This window comes from Xiphophorus couchianus, chromosome 8 (assembly GCF_001444195.1).
Source record: "Xiphophorus couchianus chromosome 8, X_couchianus-1.0, whole genome shotgun sequence".
In the NCBI taxonomy this organism is placed as follows: Eukaryota; Metazoa; Chordata; class Actinopteri; order Cyprinodontiformes; family Poeciliidae; genus Xiphophorus; species Xiphophorus couchianus.
In genome coordinates this window covers 20169493-20192104 of record NC_040235.1, presented here as the reverse complement: position 1 = coordinate 20192104, position 22612 = coordinate 20169493, and the positions used below count along the sequence as shown (strand labels likewise).

At 39.2% G+C, this 22612-nt stretch overlaps 1 protein-coding gene across 2 annotated transcripts; it reads left to right on the top strand.

Annotated features, from left to right (window-relative positions):
- Nucleotides 1-409: 409 nt before the first annotated feature.
- nup188 (nucleoporin 188) lies at nucleotides 410-22577 on the top strand. Of its 2 annotated transcripts, none has more exons than XM_028026534.1 (43): nucleotides 410-471; nucleotides 2238-2289; nucleotides 2406-2479; nucleotides 2561-2645; nucleotides 2732-2812; nucleotides 2914-2958; nucleotides 3042-3134; nucleotides 3233-3352; nucleotides 3929-4140; nucleotides 4390-4504; nucleotides 4684-4884; nucleotides 5012-5092; nucleotides 5169-5255; nucleotides 5350-5469; nucleotides 5548-5674; nucleotides 5764-5922; nucleotides 11981-12107; nucleotides 12205-12292; nucleotides 13469-13545; nucleotides 13634-13748; nucleotides 13838-13958; nucleotides 14044-14110; nucleotides 15257-15382; nucleotides 15496-15736; nucleotides 15802-16008; nucleotides 16107-16276; nucleotides 16364-16433; nucleotides 16524-16591; nucleotides 17101-17296; nucleotides 17421-17498; nucleotides 17571-17656; nucleotides 18522-18667; nucleotides 18746-18924; nucleotides 19040-19240; nucleotides 19338-19430; nucleotides 19776-19928; nucleotides 20119-20256; nucleotides 20340-20414; nucleotides 20494-20718; nucleotides 20825-20956; nucleotides 21037-21110; nucleotides 21209-21338; nucleotides 21988-22577. In XM_028026534.1, exons 1-43 carry the CDS (start codon nucleotides 446-448, stop codon nucleotides 22165-22167), a joined length of 5241 nt encoding a protein of 1746 aa, XP_027882335.1. In that variant the 5' UTR covers nucleotides 410-445; the 3' UTR covers nucleotides 22168-22577. The 2 variants fall into 2 exon arrangements, with proteins under 2 accessions (XP_027882335.1, XP_027882334.1); XM_028026533.1 differs by having other exon boundaries at nucleotides 446-471; nucleotides 2235-2289.
- Nucleotides 22578-22612: the final 35 nt, after the last annotated feature.

Here is a 22612-nt window from a genome sequence, read left to right as displayed (position 1 = left end):
AACTGAACTTATCTTAACAGACAGCTGACATGGGCAAATATGCAAGTGCTATTAATATTCATGATTTATTGTTCTTTTATGTTTTATAATATTTTCCTAATTTGAAAATAGATTGCAGTAAAAATTAAAATGTGAGTTTATTCAAAAGGTATATAACTTTCTAAAATAGATTATGCGGCCAGAATCTTGTAACCCAGAATCTTAAAATTAAGATGGAATATTCCTTTCGTTGGGAGGTCTCGGTAAAATGGTGAGAATTGTGTTTTATTACTGAGTTCATGTCATGAAATCGTGCAAAAAATAACGGTGGAAGCTTTGACTTGACCTTACAATCTCCTTCCATAAGATGGCGCTAGAACATTTCTGACGTGGAACGCTAGCTCCAGAAGAAGAATCTGATGTGACGGGCCAGTTCTCACCGACCAATCACAGAGCCGAGGCGAAGATGGCGGAATCAGAGATCAGCGTCAGGTAGTAACAGCCACACAAACTTCATTTAATATTAAAAAGGCCTGCAGACTTAACAAAACCCACTGGAGGGTAAACATGTATAAACATAGCTTCAACTTTTAATTCAAGGTAACCGACGCGTTTGACTGTTCGTCTTTTTAACAGTTAGCGCCACGCTTAGTTAGCTTAGCAACTGCTGCTAACGTTTGAAAGGCTTTTCTTCAGCGCGGCGCCGCATGCCAACAATAGCTACAAAAGTCAGCTATTGAAAATACTCATTATTTTAATGGACAAATAAGTTATTTTAAATTCAATTATCTCTGTATTATCTTCAACAACTATCACTGCTCGTCACGGATTAAATAAAGCTATGCGATAATGGACAAACTAACGGAACTGTTGATTAGAGATATGACAACGAAGTTAGCTTAAGTTAGTTAAGTGTAAAATAATTTATAGAGTTTTACAGCTTGAAGATCAATTTGAGAACTGAATTCAATATTCAATCGTCTAACTGTCACAATTTATTAGTTTGATATAATAGCACATTGTTAGGCTTAATGATGCCAAATCAAAACAATAGCAGATTAATTTTTGTAAATATGTGGAGTAGAGTTTATTAGCTGTACTTGTAATGAGCGTGCTAAACAGGATAATGAAAAGGCCATTTGACATCTCAATGTTCCGCCTGTGTTTCTATTTTGTCTTCAGCAATTTGCAATTTAATAGTATTTTTCCTGTTTTAAAAAATATAGTATGGAAACGTGAAATTGAACAAAATGTTGTCAGGCTGTTTCATGTCCTGTTTGTCTGAATAATAAATATTTGAAATTATGAAATATATTTTTTCCAGCTGCGTTTTATTTAAAGGTTTTGAGTTACCATGACATAAATATCAGTACGGATAAATAGATTGATCTATTTACTTACTAACTGAAAACCATTTATGTATGTGTGCACAGACACCATAAGGTTTTGTGGATAGGTCTTATTTGGGGGTAATGGTGGTGAAGCCTGTGTTATTTAGACCAAGAACCCTTTGGAGAACAAATGTCTGTTTTCCATGTTGTTTGTGTTTATTCATGGTTTTTGTGACTTGCATATTTAAATGTTAAGCAGTGTAGAAATATTTGCACTACAAAGTGAGTTTTGTATTTATATTGTAAATGTGCTAAAACTGAGTTTGGAAAAGGAAATAATTTTTAAATAAACAATAAATATGTAAGAACCAGGTACTTACAGCACAATTGAAATGGTTTATTATATTTGTAAGAGAATGCTGTGGTTGACAAGTAACTATGATTACAATGATTGTGATTATATAATCAACAAGATTCATTAAATTGCATTCATTTAATGTCTCCATTACTTGTTTTAATGTCATTTTGGTATCGGTTTAATTTAATTTTGGCATGTTGTTGAGAATGTTAGAACCAGTCATTTGCAACAAAAAAGTATATCCAAAAGAACAAATATGTTTTTTGCAGGCAGAATTTGCATGCGTATCCTGCCACATAGAGCATCTAAAGATTTCTTTGTGATTACAATATTGTAAACACAATCCAATTTGATATAATGCGTAGCTCTAATACAAACTTATTGTCAAAGTGGTGATCAAATCACCAAGAACACATCAAAGCACCCAGAGCTATCAGAGCTCAGTTGTTCAGATCCCTAAAATGTTCAGAGTATAAAAACTGAAAACAGTTCAGTGCTGCTGATGTGCATTAACACAGCATTCTGCATTGCTTTGCCTAAATATACCACTTTCACTTTTTTTTCAGAAGCTGTCGAGAGTTATGGACGATTTTGCTGGGGAGATCTGCGTTGAGAGAGCCGGTATGTCTCCTCTGTACTTTTGTGACCTTGCTGAACATTTAATTTATCAGTTTATTTCTGGTAACGTGTACACCGAATAAAAAAAGCAAACAGATATTTGTTTTGGATGGTCGCAGGCTCAGATCGAGGGAGAACTTGACAGACACTGGGACAGACTGCATCAAGGACTTGGTTACTACAAGCCACCCAGGTAGAGACAGCAAAGTATTTTCACGTCACATTCATCATTATTATTCACAGAAAGAGTAATTGTCAGCTTCCTTTGCTGTAGCTCATCCTCTGCTGGGAAAGTGAAGGAGAAGAAAAATGTGGCACAACCTCTGAAGGACTTTGGCTTTCGAATCAGTAAATTATTGGTACGAATTCAGAGTTTTCTTTGAGTAAACACACACATAACAGCTTTCAGGGAATGTGCTAAGATGTGTGTTCATAAATCTCACAGAATCTGGATGAGCAGCAGAGTGTGCAGCTTTTACAATGCTATCTCCAGGAGGACTATAGAGGGACCCGAGATTCCTTAAAAGTATTCTTTTTTGTTCTCCATCAGCCTTTTTTAATCACATGACATAAAGAGGAAGAGCTGCTGCAGTACTGGTGATGATTAAAAAAAGTTTGTCTCTACAGGTTGTTCTAACGGATGAGCGGCAAAGCCAGGGACTCCTTCTAAAGGTGAGTCTAAAAGTATGCTGCTGAATTGCAACTTTCCTGGTGGCAGTTTTTAAATCCGACTGTTTCTGTAATTGTTTCCACAGATAGCTGATTACTATTATGAGGAGCGGATGTGTCTGCTTAGATGTGTTCTGCTGCTGCTCACATACTTTCAGGATGAACGTCATCCCTATCGGGTGAGAGGTCACAAACATATTTGATCATCCACTTCTTGATGACAAAGGTTATGGGTTCTCTTATTCAATTTCAGGTGTTTGCTTGTGTGTGTGTGTAGACCGAGTACAGTAACTGTGTCAATAAACTGGAGAAAGACCTGGTGAGCAGCTATCAGTCACAGTTTGAGAATCTCTTCAAGGCCGAAGCACCGACATGGGAAACCCACGGCAACCTCATGGTAAGGGTGTTTCACAACTCTTTTGTTTTCGTCTGGCAAGCCAACACAAAGTAGTTAGTAATTGTCAAATAGTTAGACCAGCAGTATTTTCTGGTCTATTTTCTAGTGCAAATATCTTAGTACACATGTTTTAAGAGAAAACTAACTAAAAGCAACTTTTCAGCAAGATATACCTTGTTTTAAGTACATAATTAATATTGGTTAGAAAGTACTAATTCTAATGGCAGATTATTTCTCTTACAACACGGAAAAATGTCTTGTTATGTTAAGGAATTATTGACTTAAAACAAACTCCTGTGTCTTGCTGAAAAAGTACTTTTGAGTTAGTTTTGTCTTATTCAAGCGTACTAAGATATTTGCACTAGAAACCAGACCAAAAACACTTGATAAGATTTTGTTTTTGCAGTGAAGTTGCTCAAAATCCCAATAAATTGCAAGATTGTTTGGGATTGAAATCTTGTATTTAAAAAGTTTATTACATGAATACTTGCGCCATGCTGTTTGTGGAAAACTCACAACGAGGTGTGACCTCTTTCGTCATAAGTACCAGTTGGGATTGTTTGTGTTTTTGTTCAGACCGAGCGGCAGGTCTCCCGGTGGTTCATGCAGTGTTTGAGAGAGCAGTCTCTGCTGCTGGAGATCATCTTCCTGTACTACGCCTACTTTGAGATGAGCCCGTCTGACCTTCTGAACTTCACCAAAATGTTCAAAGAACAAGGCTTCGGCTTAAGGCAGACCAACAGACACCTGGTTGACAAGAACATGGATGCACTGGTTGACAGGATTGGGTAGGTCTCTTTATAGAGAGTCGGCTTGGACCGGTATCATGATATTGACCAGTGTTATGCAATTTCATGAAATGTAAACATCTCAAACAAAAACGCACGACATGATCTGACTTTATCTATTTGTTTGCTGCACAACTACTTCTACTTGGAATCTCCACGTCAATAAAGGCCCTTTTTTTCATGATTAGTTTTCTAATCGTTCTTGTTGATGTAGTTTTAATTGATCTGTTGCGTTTCTCCGGCTGGCAGATACCTGAGCTCTCTCATCCTGGTGGAGGGAATGGACATAGACTTTCTGCACAAGTGCGCTCTGGAGGATTGCCCAGAGCAGCACCAGTTTTCCGGGGCTCCTGACGTCATTAAGGTTTGACACAAACCTTTAATTGAAGAAGAGATAATCAGTTTTCTAACCTTTAATTGAAGAAGAGATAATCAGTTTTCTATTTTTCCACAATAAGAGCAGAGGAAATTTATAGGGATGAAGTTTTCTTAATTTATTTTTGTGACATCTGTATTTTTCCTATTTTATTTTTTTTCCTCCAGGAGATGGATCAGCTGCTGTTGACATTTGGGGACATCCCTCATCATGGCCCTGTTCTGCTGTCCTGGGTCCTGTTGAGACACACCCTCAGACCTGACGAGTCCAATCCTGTGATCCGGAGGATAGGCAACACGGCGCTGCAGCTGGGGGTTTTCCAGTATCTTTCATCGATGCTGAAGGGACTCGGAGTCTCAGGAAATAATGTAAGACAGCAAAAATTGTGCATCACAAAAGGCTTAAAAAAATGCAAAAACAGTTGAGCATTTTATGTTGTTGCCCTTGTGTAGGTAACTTAATTTTCAAGTCATCTTTTTGATTCTGCCTTTCCAGTGTACAGCAAGCACAGCCAAGATGTGTATTTATGGCCTGCTGTCATTCGTGATCACGTCGTTTGAAGAAGAGAGCTTACAGGTCCTGCCTGGCGTTTATGTGTTTAAGAGAAATCGATGTATGTGCCGGTAACCGGCTCTATTGTAATCTGCTGCAGGCCAATGGTGTGGAGGGCTCTCACTTGATCGATGCTGCCTGTGAGGTCCTCTCCGCTCCCAGTTTAGCTGAAGTCTTTTGGGAAATGGTGAGACAAAATGCCAAAGGAAGGGGAGATAAAACATAGCTACCAGTGTATTTCTTGCTGTCAATCCGTCATGTTTGTCTAAATTTGAATCTAGAAGCCAAACAGGGGACTAGGGATGATCCTAGACAGTGCAGCTGGGATGTTCCCTCACAAGATCGGACCTCTGCTGCAGCTGCTGACCGCACTCGTGTCGAACAAGTTGACTGTAAAGAAGGTAAAATGTCTCCCTGACCAGATGTATGGGAGCCTCTCTTTGTACAGACGCCTCAGTGTTTATGCTTGTGTTTGGCAGGTTTATAACTTCTTGGACAAGATGTCCTTCTACACACAAGTTTACAAACACAAACCCATTGATATCATTTCTAAGGACGATGAGACATTGTGGAGAAGACAGGCTCCAAAACTACTCTACCCTCTGGGTTTGTTTTGGTTCACATTTGCACACAGATGTTTGACGTTATTTATAGTTTAGAAATAAGAGCATCTTTATCCCATCATTTTTCTTTAGGTTCAGGGCAGGCTAACCTCTGGATGCCCCAGGGAGTGCTGGGCCAGGTTATGATTGCAGGGGAACAGGGCTACATGGTGAGGTGGGACTACTCTTACAGTGCCTGGACTCTGTTCACCTGCGAGGTGGAGATGCTGCTGCACGTCGTCTCCACTGCAGGTACGTCATACAGCTGAGCGACAGGCTGGAAGCACAGCAAATATATAACCATGGTGCTTTTAGTCTGTATTTAAGATTCCTAGTGTGGGCTCAAGAATATTAAAGCAGGAAAAAGTGTCACTTTCATATCAACCAAAGCATTCCTAAGTGGAAACTTCTTGAAGCCTCTTTTTTTGGTATGTAAGAGGATTAGGGCCACCGAAAAAAAAAAAACAGAATTCTGAGTTTAAATTCAGAAAGTGAGAATTCTGAGATTGAAGTCAGAATTCTGAGAATGAAGTCAGAAATCTGAGATTGAAGTCAGAATTCTGAGAATGAAGTCAGAAATCTGAGAATGAAGTCAGAATTCTGAGATTGAAGTCAGAAATCTGAGAATGAAGTCAGAATTCTGAGGATGAAGTCAGAATTCTGAGGATGAAGTCAGAATTCTGAGATTGAAGTCAGAAAGTCAGAATTCTGAGAATGAAGTCAGAAAGTCAGAATTCTGAGATTGAAGTCAGAAAGTCAGAATTCTGAGATTGAAGTCAGAATTCTGAGAATGAAGTCAGAATTCTGAGATTGAAGTCAGAATTCTGAGATTGAAGTCAGAATTCTGAGAATGAAGTCAGAATTCTGAGAATGAAGTCGGAATGTCAGAATTCTGAGAATGAAGTCGGAATTCTGAGAATGAAGTCAGAAAGTCAGAATTCTGAGATTGAAGTCAGAATTCTCAGAATGAAGTCAGAATTCTGAGAATGAAGTCAGAATTCTGAGATTGAAGTCAGAAAGTCAGAATTCTGAGAATGAAGTCAGAATTCTGAGAATGAAGTCAGAATTCTGAGAATGAAGTCAGAATTCTGAGAATGAAGTCAGAAAGTCAGAATTCTGAGAATGAAGTCGGAATGTCAGAATTCTGAGAATGAAGTCGGAATTCTGAGAATGAAGTCAGAATTCTGAGACTGAAGTCAGAATTCTGAGATTGAAGTCAGAAAGTCAGAATTCTGAGATTGAAGTCAATTCTGAGAATGATGTCAGAATTCTGAGATTGAAGTCAGAAAGTCAGAATTCTGAGATAGAAGTCAGAATTCTGAGAATGAAGTCAGAAAGTCAGAATTCTGAGAATGAAGTCAGAATTCTGAGATTGAAGTCAGAATTCTGAGAATGAAGTCAGAATTCTGAGATTGAAGTCAGAATTCTGAGAATGAAGTCAGAAAGTCAGAATTCTGAGATTGAAGTCAGAATTCTGAGATTGAAGTCAGAATTCTGAGAATGAAGTCAGAATTCTGAGATTGAAGTCAATTCTGAGAATGAAGTCAGAAAGTCAGAATTCTGAGATTGAAGTCAGAATTCTGAGAATGAAGTCAGAAAGTCAGAATTCTGAGATTGAAGTCAGAATTCTGAGATTGAAGTCAGAATTCTGAGAATGAAGTCAGAATTCTGAGATTGAAGTCAATTCTGAGAATGAAGTCAGAAAGTCAGAATTCTGAGATTGAAGTCAGAATTCTGAGATTGAAGTCAGAATTCTGAGAATGAAGTCAGAATTCTGAGAATGAAGTCAGAAAGTCAGAATTCTGAGAATGAAGTCAGAATTCTGAGAATGAAGTCAGAAAGTCAGAATTCTGAGAATGAAGTCGGAATTCTGAGAATGAAGTCAGAATTCTGAGAATGAAGTCAGAATTCTGAGAATGAAGTCAGAATTCTGAGAATGAAGTCAGAAAGTCAGAATTCTGAGAATGAAGTCAGAAAGTCAGAATTCTGAGAATGAAGTCAGAAAGTCAGAATTCTGAGAATGAAGTCGGAATGTCAGAATTCTGAGATAGAAGTCAGAATTCTGAGAATGAAGTCAGAAAGTCAGAATTCTGAGAATGAAGTCAGAAAGTCAGAATTCTGAGATAGAAGTCAGAATTCTGAGAATGAAGTCAGAAAGTCAGAATTCTGAGATTGAAGTCAGAATTCTGAGATAGAAGTCAGAATTCTGAGAATGAAGTCAGAAAGTCAGAATTCTGAGAATGAAGTCAGAAAGTCAGAATTCTGAGATAGAAGTCAGAATTCTGAGAATGAAGTCAGAAAGTCAGAATTCTGAGATTGAAGTCAGAATTCTGAGATAGAAGTCAGAATTCTGAGAATGAAGTCAGAAAGTCAGAATTCTGAGAATGAAGTCAGAAAGTCAGAATTCTGAGATAGAAGTCAGAATTCTGAGAATGAAGTCAGAAAGTCAGAATTCTGAGATTGAAGTCAGAATTCTGAGATAGAAGTCAGAATTCTGAGATAGAAGTCAGAATTCTGAGAATGAAGTCAGAAAGTCAGAATTCTGAGAATGAAGTCAGAAAGTCAGAATTCTGAGAATGAAGTCAGAAAGTCAGAATTCTGAGAATGAAGTCGGAATTCTGAGAATGAAGTCAGAATTCTGAGAATGAAGTCAGAATTCTGAGAATGAAGTCAGAATTCTGAGAATGAAGTCAGAAAGTCAGAATTCTGAGAATGAAGTCGGAATGTCAGAATTCTGAGAATGAAGTCGGAATTCTGAGATTGAAGTCAGAATTCTGAGATTGAAGTCAGAATTCTGAGATTGAAGTCAGAATTCTGAGATTGAAGTCAGAATTCTGAGATTGAAGTCAGAATTCTGAGAATGAAGTCAGAATTCTGAGATTGAAGTCAGAAAGTCAGAATTCTGAGATTGAAGTCAGAATTCTGAGAATGAAGTCAGAAAGTCAGAATTCTGAGATTGAAGTCAGAATTCTGAGATTGAAGTCAGAATTCTGAGATTGAAGTCAGAATTCTGAGATTGAAGTCAGAAAGTCAGAATTCTGAGAATGAAGTCAGAAAGTCAGAATTCTGAGAATGAAGTCGGAATGTCAGAATTCTGAGAATGAAGTCGGAATTCTGAGAATGAAGTCAGAATTCTGAGATTGAAGTCAGAATTCTGAGATTGAAGTCAGAAAGTCAGAATTCTGAGATTGAAGTCAGAATTCTGAGAATGAAGTCAGAAAGTCAGAATTCTGAGATTGAAGTCAGAATTCTGAGATTGAAGTCAGAAAGTCAGAATTCTGAGAATGAAGTCAGAATTCTGAGAATGAAGTCAGAAAGTCAGAATTCTGAGAATGAAGTCGGAATGTCAGAATTCTGAGAATGAAGTCGGAATTCTGAGAATGAAGTCAGAATTCTGAGATTGAAGTCAGAATTCTGAGATTGAAGTCAGAAAGTCAGAATTCTGAGATTGAAGTCAGAATTCTGAGATTGAAGTCAGAAAGTCAGAATTCTGAGATTGAAGTCAGAAAGTCAGAATTCTGAGATAGAAGTCAGAATTCTGAGAATGAAGTCAGAATTCTGAGATTGAAGTCAGAATTCTGAGAATGAAGTCAGAAAGTCAGAATTCTGAGATTGAAGTCAGAATTCTGAGATTGAAGTCAGAATTCTCAGAATGAAGTCAGAAAGTCAGAATTCTGAGATTGAAGTCAGAATTCTGAGATTGAAGTCAGAATTCTGAGAATGAAGTCAGAATTCTGAGAATGAAGTCAGAATTCTGAGAATGAAGTCAGAATTCTGAGATTGAAGTCAGAATTCTGAGATTGAAGTCAGAATTCTGAGAATGAAGTCAGAAAGTCAGAATTCTGAGATTGAAGTCAGAATTCTGAGAATGAAGTCAGAATTCTGAGAATGAAGTCAGAATTCTGAGATTGAAGTCAGAAATCTGAGATTGAAGTCAGAATTCTGAGAATGAAGTCAGAATTCTTAGAATGAAGTCAGAATTCTGAGATTGAAGTCAGAATTCTGAGAATGAAGTCAGAATTCTGAGATTGAAGTCAGAATTCTGAGAATGAAGTCAGAAAGTCAGAATTCTGAGATTGAAGTCAGAATTCTGAGATTGAAGTCAGAATTCTGAGAATGAAGTCAGAAAGTCAGAATTCTGAGAATGAAGTCGGAATGTCAGAATTCTGAGAATGAAGTCGGAATTCTGAGAATGAAGTCAGAATTCTGAGATTGAAGTCAGAATTCTGAGATTGAAGTCAGAAAGTCAGAATTCTGAGATTGAAGTCAGAATTCTGAGATTGAAGTCAGAAAGTCAGAATTCTGAGATTGAAGTCAGAAAGTCAGAATTCTGAGATAGAAGTCAGAATTCTGAGAATGAAGTCAGAATTCTGAGATTGAAGTCAGAATTCTGAGAATGATGTCAGAAAGTCAGAATTCTGAGATTGAAGTCAGAATTCTGAGATTGAAGTAAGAATTCTCAGAATGAAGTCAGAAAGTCAGAATTCTGAGATTGAAGTCAGAATTCTGAGATTGAAGTCAGAATTCTGAGAATGAAGTCAGAATTCTGATATTGAAGTCAGAATTCTGAGAATGAAGTCAGAAAGTCAGAATTCTGAGATTGAAGTCAGAATTCTGAGATTGAAGTCAGAATTCTGAGATTGAAGTCAGAATTCTGAGATTGAAGTCAGAATTCTGAGAATGAAGTCAGAATTCTGAGAATGAAGTCAGAAAGTCAGAATTCTGAGAATGAAGTCAGAAAGTCAGAATTCTGAGATTGAAGTCAGAATTCTGAGAATGAAGTCAGAAAGTCAGAATTCTGAGATTGAAGTCAGAATTCTGAGATTGAAGTCAGAATTCTGAGAATGAAGTCAGAATTCTGAGATTGAAGTCAATTCTGAGAATGAAGTCAGAAAGTCAGAATTCTGAGATTGAAGTCAGAATTCTGAGATTGAAGTCAGAATTCTGAGAATGAAGTCAGAATTCTGAGAATGAAGTCAGAAAGTCAGAATTCTGAGAATGAAGTCAGAATTCTGAGAATGAAGTCAGAAAGTCAGAATTCTGAGAATGAAGTCGGAATTCTGAGAATTAAGTCAGAATTCTGAGAATGAAGTAAGAAGGTCAGAATTCTGAGAATGAAGTCAGAAAGTCAGAATTCTGAGAATGAAGTCGGAATTCTGAGAATGAAGTCGGAATTCTGAGAATGAAGTCAGAATTCTGAGAATGAAGTCGGAATTCTGAGAATGAAGTCAGAATTCTGAGAATGAAGTCAGAATTCTGAGAATGAAGTCAAAAAGTCAGAATTCTGAGATTGAAGTCGGAATTCTGAGATTGAAGTCAGAATTCTGAGAATGAAGTCAGAATTCTGAGATTAAAGTCAGAATTCTGAGATTAAAGTGAGAAAGTCAGAATTCTGAGAATGAAGTCAGAAAGACAGAATTATGACTTTAATCTAAAAAAAAATTTGTTTTCTCTGGTGGCCCTAATCCTCTTCCGTATAGATGAACTTTTCTTATTTTGTTATTTTTTTTAATAAGAAACTTAAGAAACTTTAGGTATGAATAGAAAATTGTCAGTGATAACAAATGCAAATTTTTACTCTGAAATTGCACTTAAAAATTTCAAATCAAGGAATTCTTCAACAAATTGGTTTTTAATTCATCATTGTTAAGTACTTTGGAGAGGTTTTAAGTTATTCCAATTTTTTAAATAAGTTTTAAAGTGTTTGTGATCAGAAGCTTACCAGGCTTTCTACATCTCTTTTAAAGTTTTTCTTTGGACTTCAGTAAATTTAGTTTTGTTTCATTTCCAGTTCATTTTTGTGAGTAACTGATGCACATTAATGTATTGAAATATAATGTTAAAAAATGTAACGTGTTTTATATAGACATCCCACATACACAACATAGTATATTTCAATAAAAATAGGACCCAATACAAACAGAAAAATATGTTTAATGCACAAATATAAACCTAATGAAAAATATGTCCATATACTATGTAATATAAGGACTCAATGCCTTTTTTGCATAAATGCAGCATTCAAATTTCCTGATTTTTTTTTTTTTTTTTTAAAGAAAGAAAATAAAGTAAAAAGCATACTTTTTTACTTTATGTAGAGTCTAACCTTGATTTGATTGTTGCATATTGCTAGAATTTAAACAATCTTTAATGTTTACCAAAGTTTGTCAGCTTTTTGCTGTTTTGGAGTCATTGACAGTATTTTGTCATCAAAAGCTTTTTCTAGTTTATTCAAATTAAACAGTTAATCATGTATAAACAGGTTTTGGAATGTCTAATTAATTCAGCACTGTAACCCTGTTTGTGCTAGACGTCCTGGCTCACTGCACGCGCGTGAAGCCCATCCTGGATCTGGTCCATAAGATCATCAGCACCGACTGGACAGTGTCCGACTGCTTGCTGCCTCTCACCTCACGCATCTACATGTTGCTGCAGAGGTAACCTAACGTCAGACAAACTTATTGAAACTTGTAGGTTGTTATTATTATTATTTTTTTTATATAGTCTTGATCTTGCACCTGTCTCGTGTGTCAGATTGACTTCAGTCATCAACCCTCCGGTGGATGTGATCGCCTCCTGTGTGAACTGTCTCTCTGTGCTGGCTGCCAGGATGCCAGGGAAGGTGTGTATGATTGAAGCAGGGAGATTCAGGTCGTTTGTCTCTCATTTTCTTGCCTTTATCAGGGTTTTGTAAAGGGGCTAGAAATCCTTGGAAATGCTTCAATTTCAATTAGGTGTGTTCAAGGTTTGGGAATTGCTTGATTTCTGTGTATAGTCCTTGAAAGTCCTTCATATCCCAAACCGCACAGTTTTATAATAAAGTGCAGTCTAGTGTTTGATTAAAAGCCTAAATTTGGAAAATGTTATTTAAACCTCAGTTTAAACCACCTAATTTGATAGACCTAATAATGACACACATATTTTTTTAAATTAAATCAAACCAAACATCCCTTGTTTTATGTCAGTTAAAGTTACCAAGATTATTTCTATTTGCTAAATGCCAGAAAGCGTAGCAAGAACAGTTTTTAGAGATTTTTTTTTTTTTTGTAACTTTCTTGTGTTTAAGCATTTAATTTGAGCAGGTAGGTAATATACACTGCTCAAAAAATAAAGGGAACACTCAAATAACACATCCTAGATCTGAATGAAAGAAATATTCTCATTGAATACTTTGTTCTGTACAAAGTTCCATTTGCACAACAGCAGGTGAAATTGATTGTCAATCAGTGTTGCTTCCTAAGTGGACAGTTTGATTTCACAGAAGTTTGATTTACTTGGAGTTATATTGTGTTGTTTAAGTGTTCCCTTTATTTTTTTGAGCAGTGTACATTAACACAAAAGACATTTCAAAACATAACATTTTGTTACTAAAACATAACATTTTGTTATGTTTTAGTTCACTTTATTCCAGAATGTAGAATACAGTTATAATATATTATTGATAACAGTAATAAATCAAATCATAAAATTGTAAATTTAAATGTTTGTTTTGTTTATATTTGTACTGTTTTTTATTGCTAAGTGTGTAGTTGGAAAAATTTGAAAACTTACCTTGAAAATGCTCAAAGTGAATGCATTGTGGAAGAAGTGTATGACAGAGTATCTTCAGTCAGAGACATCTTGAGATTTGCTGTGATACAGACTGCTACAAGAGATCTTTTCTGCCAACAGCCTTTACTATCTACAATAACTTTTTGAAGAATATGAATTAATTATTTAATTTCCCTTTTGGGATCAATAAAGTATTTCTGAAATGAATTGAATTAAACTGAATTGAACTGTGTTTATTTCCTCTCAGGTGTGGTCCAGTCTGCATCACACTGGCTTCCTCCCCTTCACCTCCAACCCTCTGACCAACATGGCCCAGTGTATCAGGTAATGCCACCCCTAATAAACCAGATCGAATTCTGACGAATGTTGATCTTATCTGTAAAACATCAGAGTAATATTCCTTTTGTCTTAGTGCTGAGGGAATGAAGGCAGGTAACTACGGCAACCTGCTGGTGCAGATTGAGCAACCCAGAGGAGAGTACGCTGTAACAATCGCCTTCCTTCGTCTCATTACAACCTTGGTGAAGGTAAACATTTATTATTTTTTTTAAAGCATAATATTTGAGTCTTAGTTCTGGTTTTTAGTAATGCATTGCATCACTTTTATCTCCTTCAGGGGCAGCTTGGAAACACCCAGAGCAAAGGCCTCATTCCCTGTGTGCTGCTGGTGTTGAAGGAGATGCTGCCAACGTACCACAAGTGGCGCTACAACACCAATGGAGTCAGAGAGAGAATAGGTGAACTTTCCTGTTTTCCTTTATGTCTCTCTGGAAGAGCGACAGAGAAACCAGAGTAAAAGTTGACTTGTGTGCGTCTCTACAGGTTGCTATATTTTGGAGTTGATACACGCCATTCTCAATCTGAGCCCAGAAGGAGAGAACCAGGGCAGGTATGGATGGAGTTCAGAAATATCATCAGTTTTCTGGTGATCCAGAGAGCTGGACCATACGGATTTAGGAATATATCAGAGTTTGCACTAGAGTGAAATCGATTTTTCTTTTTTTTTTTTTTTTACATTTTTAGTTTTCGAAGATTTAATTTTTGGAAAGTAAGGATTATTTTTCCACCAATGGACTCTTTGAGTCCATAGTTCAGAGTGATGTCAGCCCGCTCAGAACCCACAGTTTTGTTTGACAAGCGAGTTTTACAGCTTTGTTTTATTTGAACTTTGAATTCAGGTCAACTCTTATGATGGAGGATTAGGGTCACACTAAGATAAAAAATCCCAACATTACGAGTATAATGTGATAATATTAGCAGAATAAAGTCGTAATTTTATGAGTACTCCAACACAAAACAATAACAAATTCAAATAAGGAATGTTGAGCATCTTGTAAAGTTATAAAGTTACACTTTGGTATAAGTTTTAGAACATCACATTATTATCCGAAGCAGAACTTTGATGCAAAACAACAGTTTTGATGAACTACTGGAACTGAGCTGCTCACATCAGATCCTGGTTACTTTTTTCCTCGTTAAAACTCTTTTTCTTGTAACTAAATTTTTTCTCTGGTAAAATTGTACCTTTTTTTCCCCTGCTAATATTATGACTATATTCTTGTAATTGAATAGAAATGGTCATAACTTAGCCCTGATTTGCCATTGTACAACTCACAGAAGGGACGATGGAATTAAAAGCCACTTTTTGAAAATGTTTTCTCCCAAAAGAAAGTGAGCAAAAAAGATAAAAAACAAGATCTGAAATGAAGAATCAAAGATCTTATTGTTAAACTGTATCACCCAGCCCTAGTTTGCACATGGTTTGGTCAATCAAATTTCTGTTCTTTTTACTAATATTAAATACTTTAATAAGATATAGACTAATTAGAGATAATGTGGTAGATTAATCTTTTTATTCTCTGACATGCTAATTTTAGTCAATTGAACACTTTATTATCCTAGACTATTTCAGACATGTCATCTCTTTGCTAATCAATTAATAATCAAGTAGGTTATTAATATTAACTATTATTGACTGAAAAGGTTTAGTTGTCTAATAAAGTTTGAGGCTGAACTGTTTCCTGTGTCACTGCAGCACTCCAACCCTGCAGTCCCTTTGCATCTACAGCCTGGCCAACACAGAGGCTGGCCAGGCCGTTGTCAACATCATGGCTGTCGGAGTGGACACCATAGATGTCGTCCTGGCTGCTCAGCCCAGCAGGTGAACAATTCAATATGTTTGTCCTAATAATCTGCCTTTTTTTTTGTTCTTTATTTTGTGCTTGTTTGCTGTTTTTCCGCTGAACTGGTGACTAATCTTGTGTCCTCTTGCAGCTGTGGCTCTGAGGGTCCAGGCCAGATCCTTATCCAGACGGTCAAACTGGCTTTCTCCGTCACGAACAACGTGATCCGCCTGAAGCCGCCGTCCGACGCCGTGTCCCCGCTGGAGCAGGCGCTGACGCAGCACGGCGGTCACGGCAGCAACCTCGTCGTCGTCCTCGCCAAATACATTTACCACAAACATGATCCAGCTCTGCCCCGCCTCGCCATCCAGCTGCTGAAAAGGCTCGCCACGGTGAGACTTCCTCCGGCCTTTCATCGATTTATCACTAGCGACAGCTTAACTAGTTTCATCCGCAGGTCGCCCCCATGTCGGTGTACGCCTGCCTCGGCAACGACGCGGCCGCCATCAGGGACGCCTTCCTCGCTCGGCTGCAGAGCAAAACGGAAGACATGAGGATCAAGGTGATGATCCTGGAGTTCCTCACGGTGGCTGTGGAAACGCAGCCCGGCCTCATCGAACTCTTCCTCAACCTGGAGGTCAAAGACGGAAACGAGGGGTCAAAGGTACGCTGGCGTAACTCCATTTTTTGTTTTTGTTGGGTTTTTTTTTTGGTTTTTTTAGCAGCTGAGCATCTAGCTTGAAAACGTTTCTGTGTCTGCAGGAGTTCCTGGTGGGCGAGTGGAGCTGCCTCCACGTGGTGCTGGAGCTGATCGACTCGAAGCAGCAGGGGAAGTACTGGTGTCCTCCGCTGCTCCACCGCGCAGCGCTGGCTTTCCTCCTGGCGCTGTGGCAGGACCGCAGAGACAGCGCCATCTCCGTCCTTCGCACAAAGTGAGAACACACAGCTAAAACAAACCTTACTTTACTCTAAGGGTGTGTTGTGGAACAATCTCGTGGTGCTTTGTTGTTTTTGTGCAGGGAAAGATTTTGGGAGAATTTGACGACGCCTCTTTTTGGAACTCTCACCCCGCCGTCGGACACCACAGAGGTCTTTGTTAAATAAACAAATCGCATCCTGTTTTAGACTTTTCTGAACCAACTATTTCATAACTACCCAACTTGTATGATTTATCCACAGCCATGCGTCCTGGAGGCCTGCGCATTCGTCATGAAGATCATCGGTCTGGAGATTTACTACGTCGTCAGGTCAGCTGGTCGACCTGAATCTGTGCCACCATCAATGAAATTCAACATGAATTATTATCAATCCTTCTCTGTAAAAACACAAAATCTTACCAAGTATTTTTGGTCAAGTTTCTAGGGCAAATTATTTTAGAGCACTTGAAGTAAGTCACTTTCAAGTGACTTTTCAGCAAAATGTAGGAGCTTGTTTAAAGGAATGATTCCTTACTATTGATTTTAAAAAAGTACTAGTTCTATTGGCAGATTATTTCACTTATAACAAGACACTTTTCTCATGTTATAAGTGAAATAATGTGCCAGGGGAACTGGTACTGTTCCGTCACTATTAAGAAATTATTGACTTGAAACAAGCTCCTATATTTTGCTGAAACATTGCTTGTAAGTTAGGTCTGTTTTACTTCAAGTGCACTGAAATATTTGCCCTAGAAACTTGACCAAAAATACATGGTAGTAGTTTGTCTTTTTGCAGTGTCAAAACACCCTGAGTGTGTGTGTGTGTGTGTGTGATACAGTGGTTCTCTGGAGCAGTCTCTGAAGGATGGGCTTCAAAAGTTCTCTAACGCACGGCGCTACGACTACTGGTCCCAGTATGTGAAGTCGTTGGTGTGTCATGTGGCAGAGACGGAGGAGGAGGGCATCTGCTGCTTCCCAGAGACACAGATGCTGATTTCTGCGTGGCGGATGCTGCTGATTCTTTCCACCACCCATGTGTGTTATGTTAATATTGATTTTTTTATTTTCTCTCTCTGTAAACTGGTTGGTGAAATCCGTTTTATTTGGATAGTTAGTAGAGAAACATAAAATCTGAGTCGTCGTGCTCTGATGTTTTCAGGCAGATGTGATGCATCTAACAGAGGATTCGACCAAACTGAAGCTGTTTATGGATGTTCTAGACGGGACTAAAGCTGCTGTAAGTCGTGGCTTGAAATTATTATTTTTTTCATTTTAATCCAGTTCTAATTTTCCCTCTCCTGATTTGCAGCTCACCACACCCACATCTGTGCCTTGTCTTCGTCTGGGATCCATGATGGCTACTCTCCTGCTTATCCTCCTGAAACCGTGGAGGAGGTGTGTTTGACATCTTTTACGTACTGCTGCATCTTGCTGTAAAAATCGTTCAAATGTGAACACAAGCATCAAAATTAGCATGCCAGGTCGTACGTCTATAATATTCCCCATTAGCCACCTGAATTTCAGGATGGCATCTTAGAAGATGGCCGCCGTCTTTGAGCCTTTTAAAACAATTATTTCCATTTTCATGATTTGGATCGACTTTGTCACAAAATCTGTTTTGACTTTGCTCATCCTGTTCTTACAACTTTAAAGTAATACCATGCAGCTTAGTCAGACTCCTAATCTGGAGTCTCACGCCAGTCGTCACCTGGAAGGAGACTAAAATCTGTGACTCAGACTTAGAGGCAGTTAGTGTTCGGTTCAGCTAATTTTGTTATCCTTAGCACTTGTTTCCACAATTTTGTTAATGCTTTTAGCGGTTAGCATCAGTTTACGCTAATTTTGTGTTTAGCACTGGCTTCTGCATTTCTTTCATGTTTAGCTTTAGCTGTTTTTTGTATGTGTTTACCATTAACTTTATTAAATTGTTTTGTGCTTAGCGTTAGCTTCTGCAAATCATTTGTGCCTAGCAGTTCAGCGTTAGCTTGTACAATTTTTTTTAATGTTCAGAAATGTATGATTTTAAAATGATTTGACATAGAAAGTATTCCTCTATAATAAGTATTGGCATTTAGTGTAATAAAACATTTATTCTTGGTTGCCATCTTGACGTTTTCAATCACAAATGCGAGCCTCGTGGGAACATTTGTGCCAAGTTAGGTTCTTGTACCTGCAGGTGAAAGATTTTGCTTAAATATTTATCTGCTGCTCTGCGTGTCGTTTCATGATTAAGTTCTGTAACTCCTCTCTCTGTGCGTAGTGTGGTGGCAGCGGCTCCTGACATCCTCTCTCCCCTCTCCCTGATCCTGGAGAGCGTCCTGCAGGCCGACCAGCAGATGATGGAACGGACCAAAGCCAAAATCTTCTCTGCACTCATCTCTGTGCTTCAGATTCAGGGTCTCAACGGTACAAAACGTCCCTCTTCTTTTGTCTGTATTTGAGTCAAACGTTCAGTGGCTGAAATCTGCATGATTGGCCAACTAGGCGGAGATATTTCCCAGCTGCCCCAGCTGTTGCTCTCCGTATGCGAGACGGTGAAGGACGAGGCGCTGGCGCTCATCGACAACACCCGACACATGAGTCAGACGGGAGACTTGCTGGAGCAGGAGGACAGCATGGAGACGGACTGTCCTCGCGGCCTGCAGAAGGACCAGAGAGACGGGGTGAGCGAGAGAACGCGCCATGTTTGAGAGCAGCTCTCTCCGTCCGGAAGGTTTCAGATTTTGGTCGGTTTTCAGCTTAGCACGCCCCGTTGTCTTTCTCTCCCTGCTCTGTCAGGTGTGCGTGCTCGCCTTGCACTTGACCAAAGAGCTGTGTCGCAGCGATGAGGACGGTGAGCACTGGGTGTTGGTGATGAGGAAGGTCCCAGTCCTGCCGTCGGTGCTGAGCGCCGTGGAGATCAGCCTGCGCTGCAAACACAACCTGTTCTTCACCGAGGCCGCGCTCCACCTGCTGCTGACGCTGGCCCGCACTCCCCAGGTACACACAAGTACATCTCTAAACCTTAGCACTTCATTTCTACGCCATTGTAATCTAAAGGAACGAGGGGGGTGGGTGTGTCTTTAATGTTTTTTAGGGGGCAGCAGCTGTTGCTGGAGCAGGCGTCATTCAAACCATCTGCCTGCCCCTGCTGAGCGTGTATGAGGTTTCCTCAAACGGCACATCGCAGGTAAAAAAAACAAACTTTACACTGAAGGAACAGCGTGTAGTTATTGTAGAGGATTTCTTAACAAACTGGAAAAGTATAGATTCAGTCTATTTTTTTTTACAGGATTTGAAGAATGTCAGTCTCCTTATAATAAGCAGTTTCATCCAGAGAAGCTTTTCATGTTTACTTTTTTTAGAAATAAAAGATTGTATTAGCACATCTCAGCGTGGACGATATGACGGCGTCACAATTTTATCTTACTTTTTTTTTAACGATTAAATCACAGATTTCCCTACAGGCCCAATATTAACCCAGATTTCAGAGCTGCATCATTTTTCTGATAACCAGATGGTTCGTGTTTCTCAGAGTTTCTCTCGGAAGTCGCAGGACTCCGCCTGCTGGCCGGGCGTTTACCGCCTCTGCATGTCTCTGATGGAGAGTCTCCTCAAGACGCTTCGCTACAACTTCATCAATGAAGCCCTGGACTTTGTTGGAGTGCATCAGGAACGCATATTACAGGTCGGACCCCTGATAATATCGTAGTCCATGACATCCGTTTGCGAGCCTGTTAATTAGCTCGTTATCGCTACGACATTTTCCTGAAAAGGCTCACAGCTGTAGTTTTGCTGCTACGGCTGCCTCTAAACAACTTAAAATAGCTGAGATCGGATCACAGGAAGTTCCCGCCTTGTGTTTCCTCTCCGCTCAGTGTCTGAACGCGGTGCGCACCGTGCAGAGCCTGTCCTGTTTAGACGAGGCAGATCACACAGTGGGATTTCTGCTGCAGCTCTCCAGCTTCTGCAAGGAGTGGCAGTTCCATCTCCCCAATCTGCTCAGAGACGTGCAGGCAAGTCTGGCGGAAATCACAGCCTCATCGAAAACCCCAGACTCTTAATTCATTCACAATTTCTCTTGTCGCTCTCTCCGTAGATAAACCTTTGTTACTTGTGCCAGACGTGCACATACCTGTTCCACAGCAAAAAGATGCTCCACCATTACCTGCAGGTTAAGATCTGAGAGTTTTTATTACTTTAAATCAGATGAAGAGGATGCTGTCATCACTAAATGTGCATTTTCTGTTCAGTCTAAGAATGGTGAGGCGTTGCCCGCCGGCACCAGGACGCAGCGACCGCCTCAGACCTTGAATAAAGATGCTGCAGCAGCATCATCATCAGGAGGAGGAGAGAGAGAGGAGGCCGAGCAGAAGGCCCTGTTGGCCGTTCAGTGCAGCCTGCTGAAGATCCTCAGTAAAACTTTGGCTACACTGCAGCACTTCACTCCAGACTGCTGCCAGATACTGCTGGACCAGGTCACTGCCTGAAAGAGTTCCTAATAAAATGACTAGTCTTGATTATTTACACTGAGCTACATCAGCAGGATCATAAAATGTTAAGTGTGACCATCTTGTTTCTCAGTGTATGGATCTGGCCGAGTACAGGACCTTGTTTGTGCTCAGCTTCACGACTCCTGCGTTCGACCCGGATGTGGCGCCGTCATTCGGGACCCTGCTGGCCACCATCAACGTGGCCCTGGGCACGCTGAGCGAGGTGGGCTGTGGGATGCCTCAAAGGTCCGCGTCGATCAACCAAAAGTTCAAAAACGATGACTTACTGCTGCTTATTTTCAGATGGAGAAGAGGAAGGAGCCGACCTCTCTGAGCATCGCCTCGCTGGCCTCACTGGAGGAAATCCAGGCTCTGAAGTAAGTGAAGCTTTTGTTTTTAAGTTTATGCACATGTAATAAAATTGACTCAGTTTCTTATTCACATAATTTTTGTGACATTTTCCTTTGGATTTCAGGTCATTGTTGATGTTCACCATGGAGAACTGCTTCTACGTCCTGATCTCTCAGGCCGTCCGCTGTCTCAAAGATCCAGCCATCCTTCCTCGTGACAAACAGAGGCTCAAACAGGAGCTCAGCTCTGAACTGGTGAGACCTCCATCCTGTTGGCCATGAAGCCCATCTGGCTTGTGTTGATGTGCAGATTTTATGCGGCATTTAATCTCCAAACATTTTAATAATATCTAACCACTTGATTACAGATATAATTGAACAGATTTAAACCACACACTCCAAAATGATTATAGTTGATTCACATGTAAACGCTTATGTTTTTTGTTAAATACTGAAATTAGTACCAATTTATTTTTGTTGGGTTGTGCAGAAGGTTGAACTTTATTCAAATATTGTATATTGTCTGTTTAAAAGTCAAAGTTTTTCCATTTTTGAGGAATTTCTTGCCATCAAACTAATATTAAATTCTTTACATTTTAACTTGAAAAGAACACAAATGAAATTAGCTGTGTAGATGCTAATTAGGTAATTTCCTATCTGATAGTAAGCATGCGTCCACTAGATGGCAGCCTATTGCTTGTAATGATCCTTGGTATGTGTGAAATATGCATAAACATCCACTCGCTGCTGCCCCCTAGTGGCTGTCAGATAACACTCCAATACTTGTAACAAAATATTTCATTTGTTGATGGCTAATCTAAATCCATTTTACATTTTCTCATTAGTGTTAGTTTCTTCAATTACTTTAAGTTAAAAATAACAAAATTCCCCCCCCCCACTTTAGAGCACTCTTCTCTCCAGCCTGTCGCGCCACTTCAGGAGGGGTTCACCATCATCCCCAGCCAGTGGCATCCTCCCCTCCCTTCAGTCCAAACCCTCCACACCCGGATCGAAGGCGAGCCACGAAGGCCAGGAACCCATCATCCAATTGGTCCAGGCTTTTGTCAGACTTGTTCAAAGATAAACGCACAAAAACTACATTTCATACATGTTTTCAGAAACAACCTTTTCTAGTATCAAAGCCCTATTTTGAGGTGAACAGTTGTAGTTCAAGGCGTTTGACTTTTAATATTTAATATTAAACTTGAGGACAGCCTGATATCTTTCAAACTGGTTCATATTGATGAGGAACGGAGTCTGTAGGGATCTTGGTGCTATTCCTCATCAGTGGCTGACTATGGTCCTTCTTCATTCCCAGGCCTAGTTTTATAGGTCACTATGACTAGAAAAGTTTCAAGTGCTACTTAAATATAATCTCTGCACGACCTTGTTAAACTCTTTTTTTTTAAATTAGTTTTTGTTTCAGAAGTGTTGGCCAAAATTTGTACTTTCAAACAAAAATGTATATGCTATTAAAGGGAGTTTTGTACCACAGTTAGGGTTGTTTTTCCTTCAAATCAAACAGACTT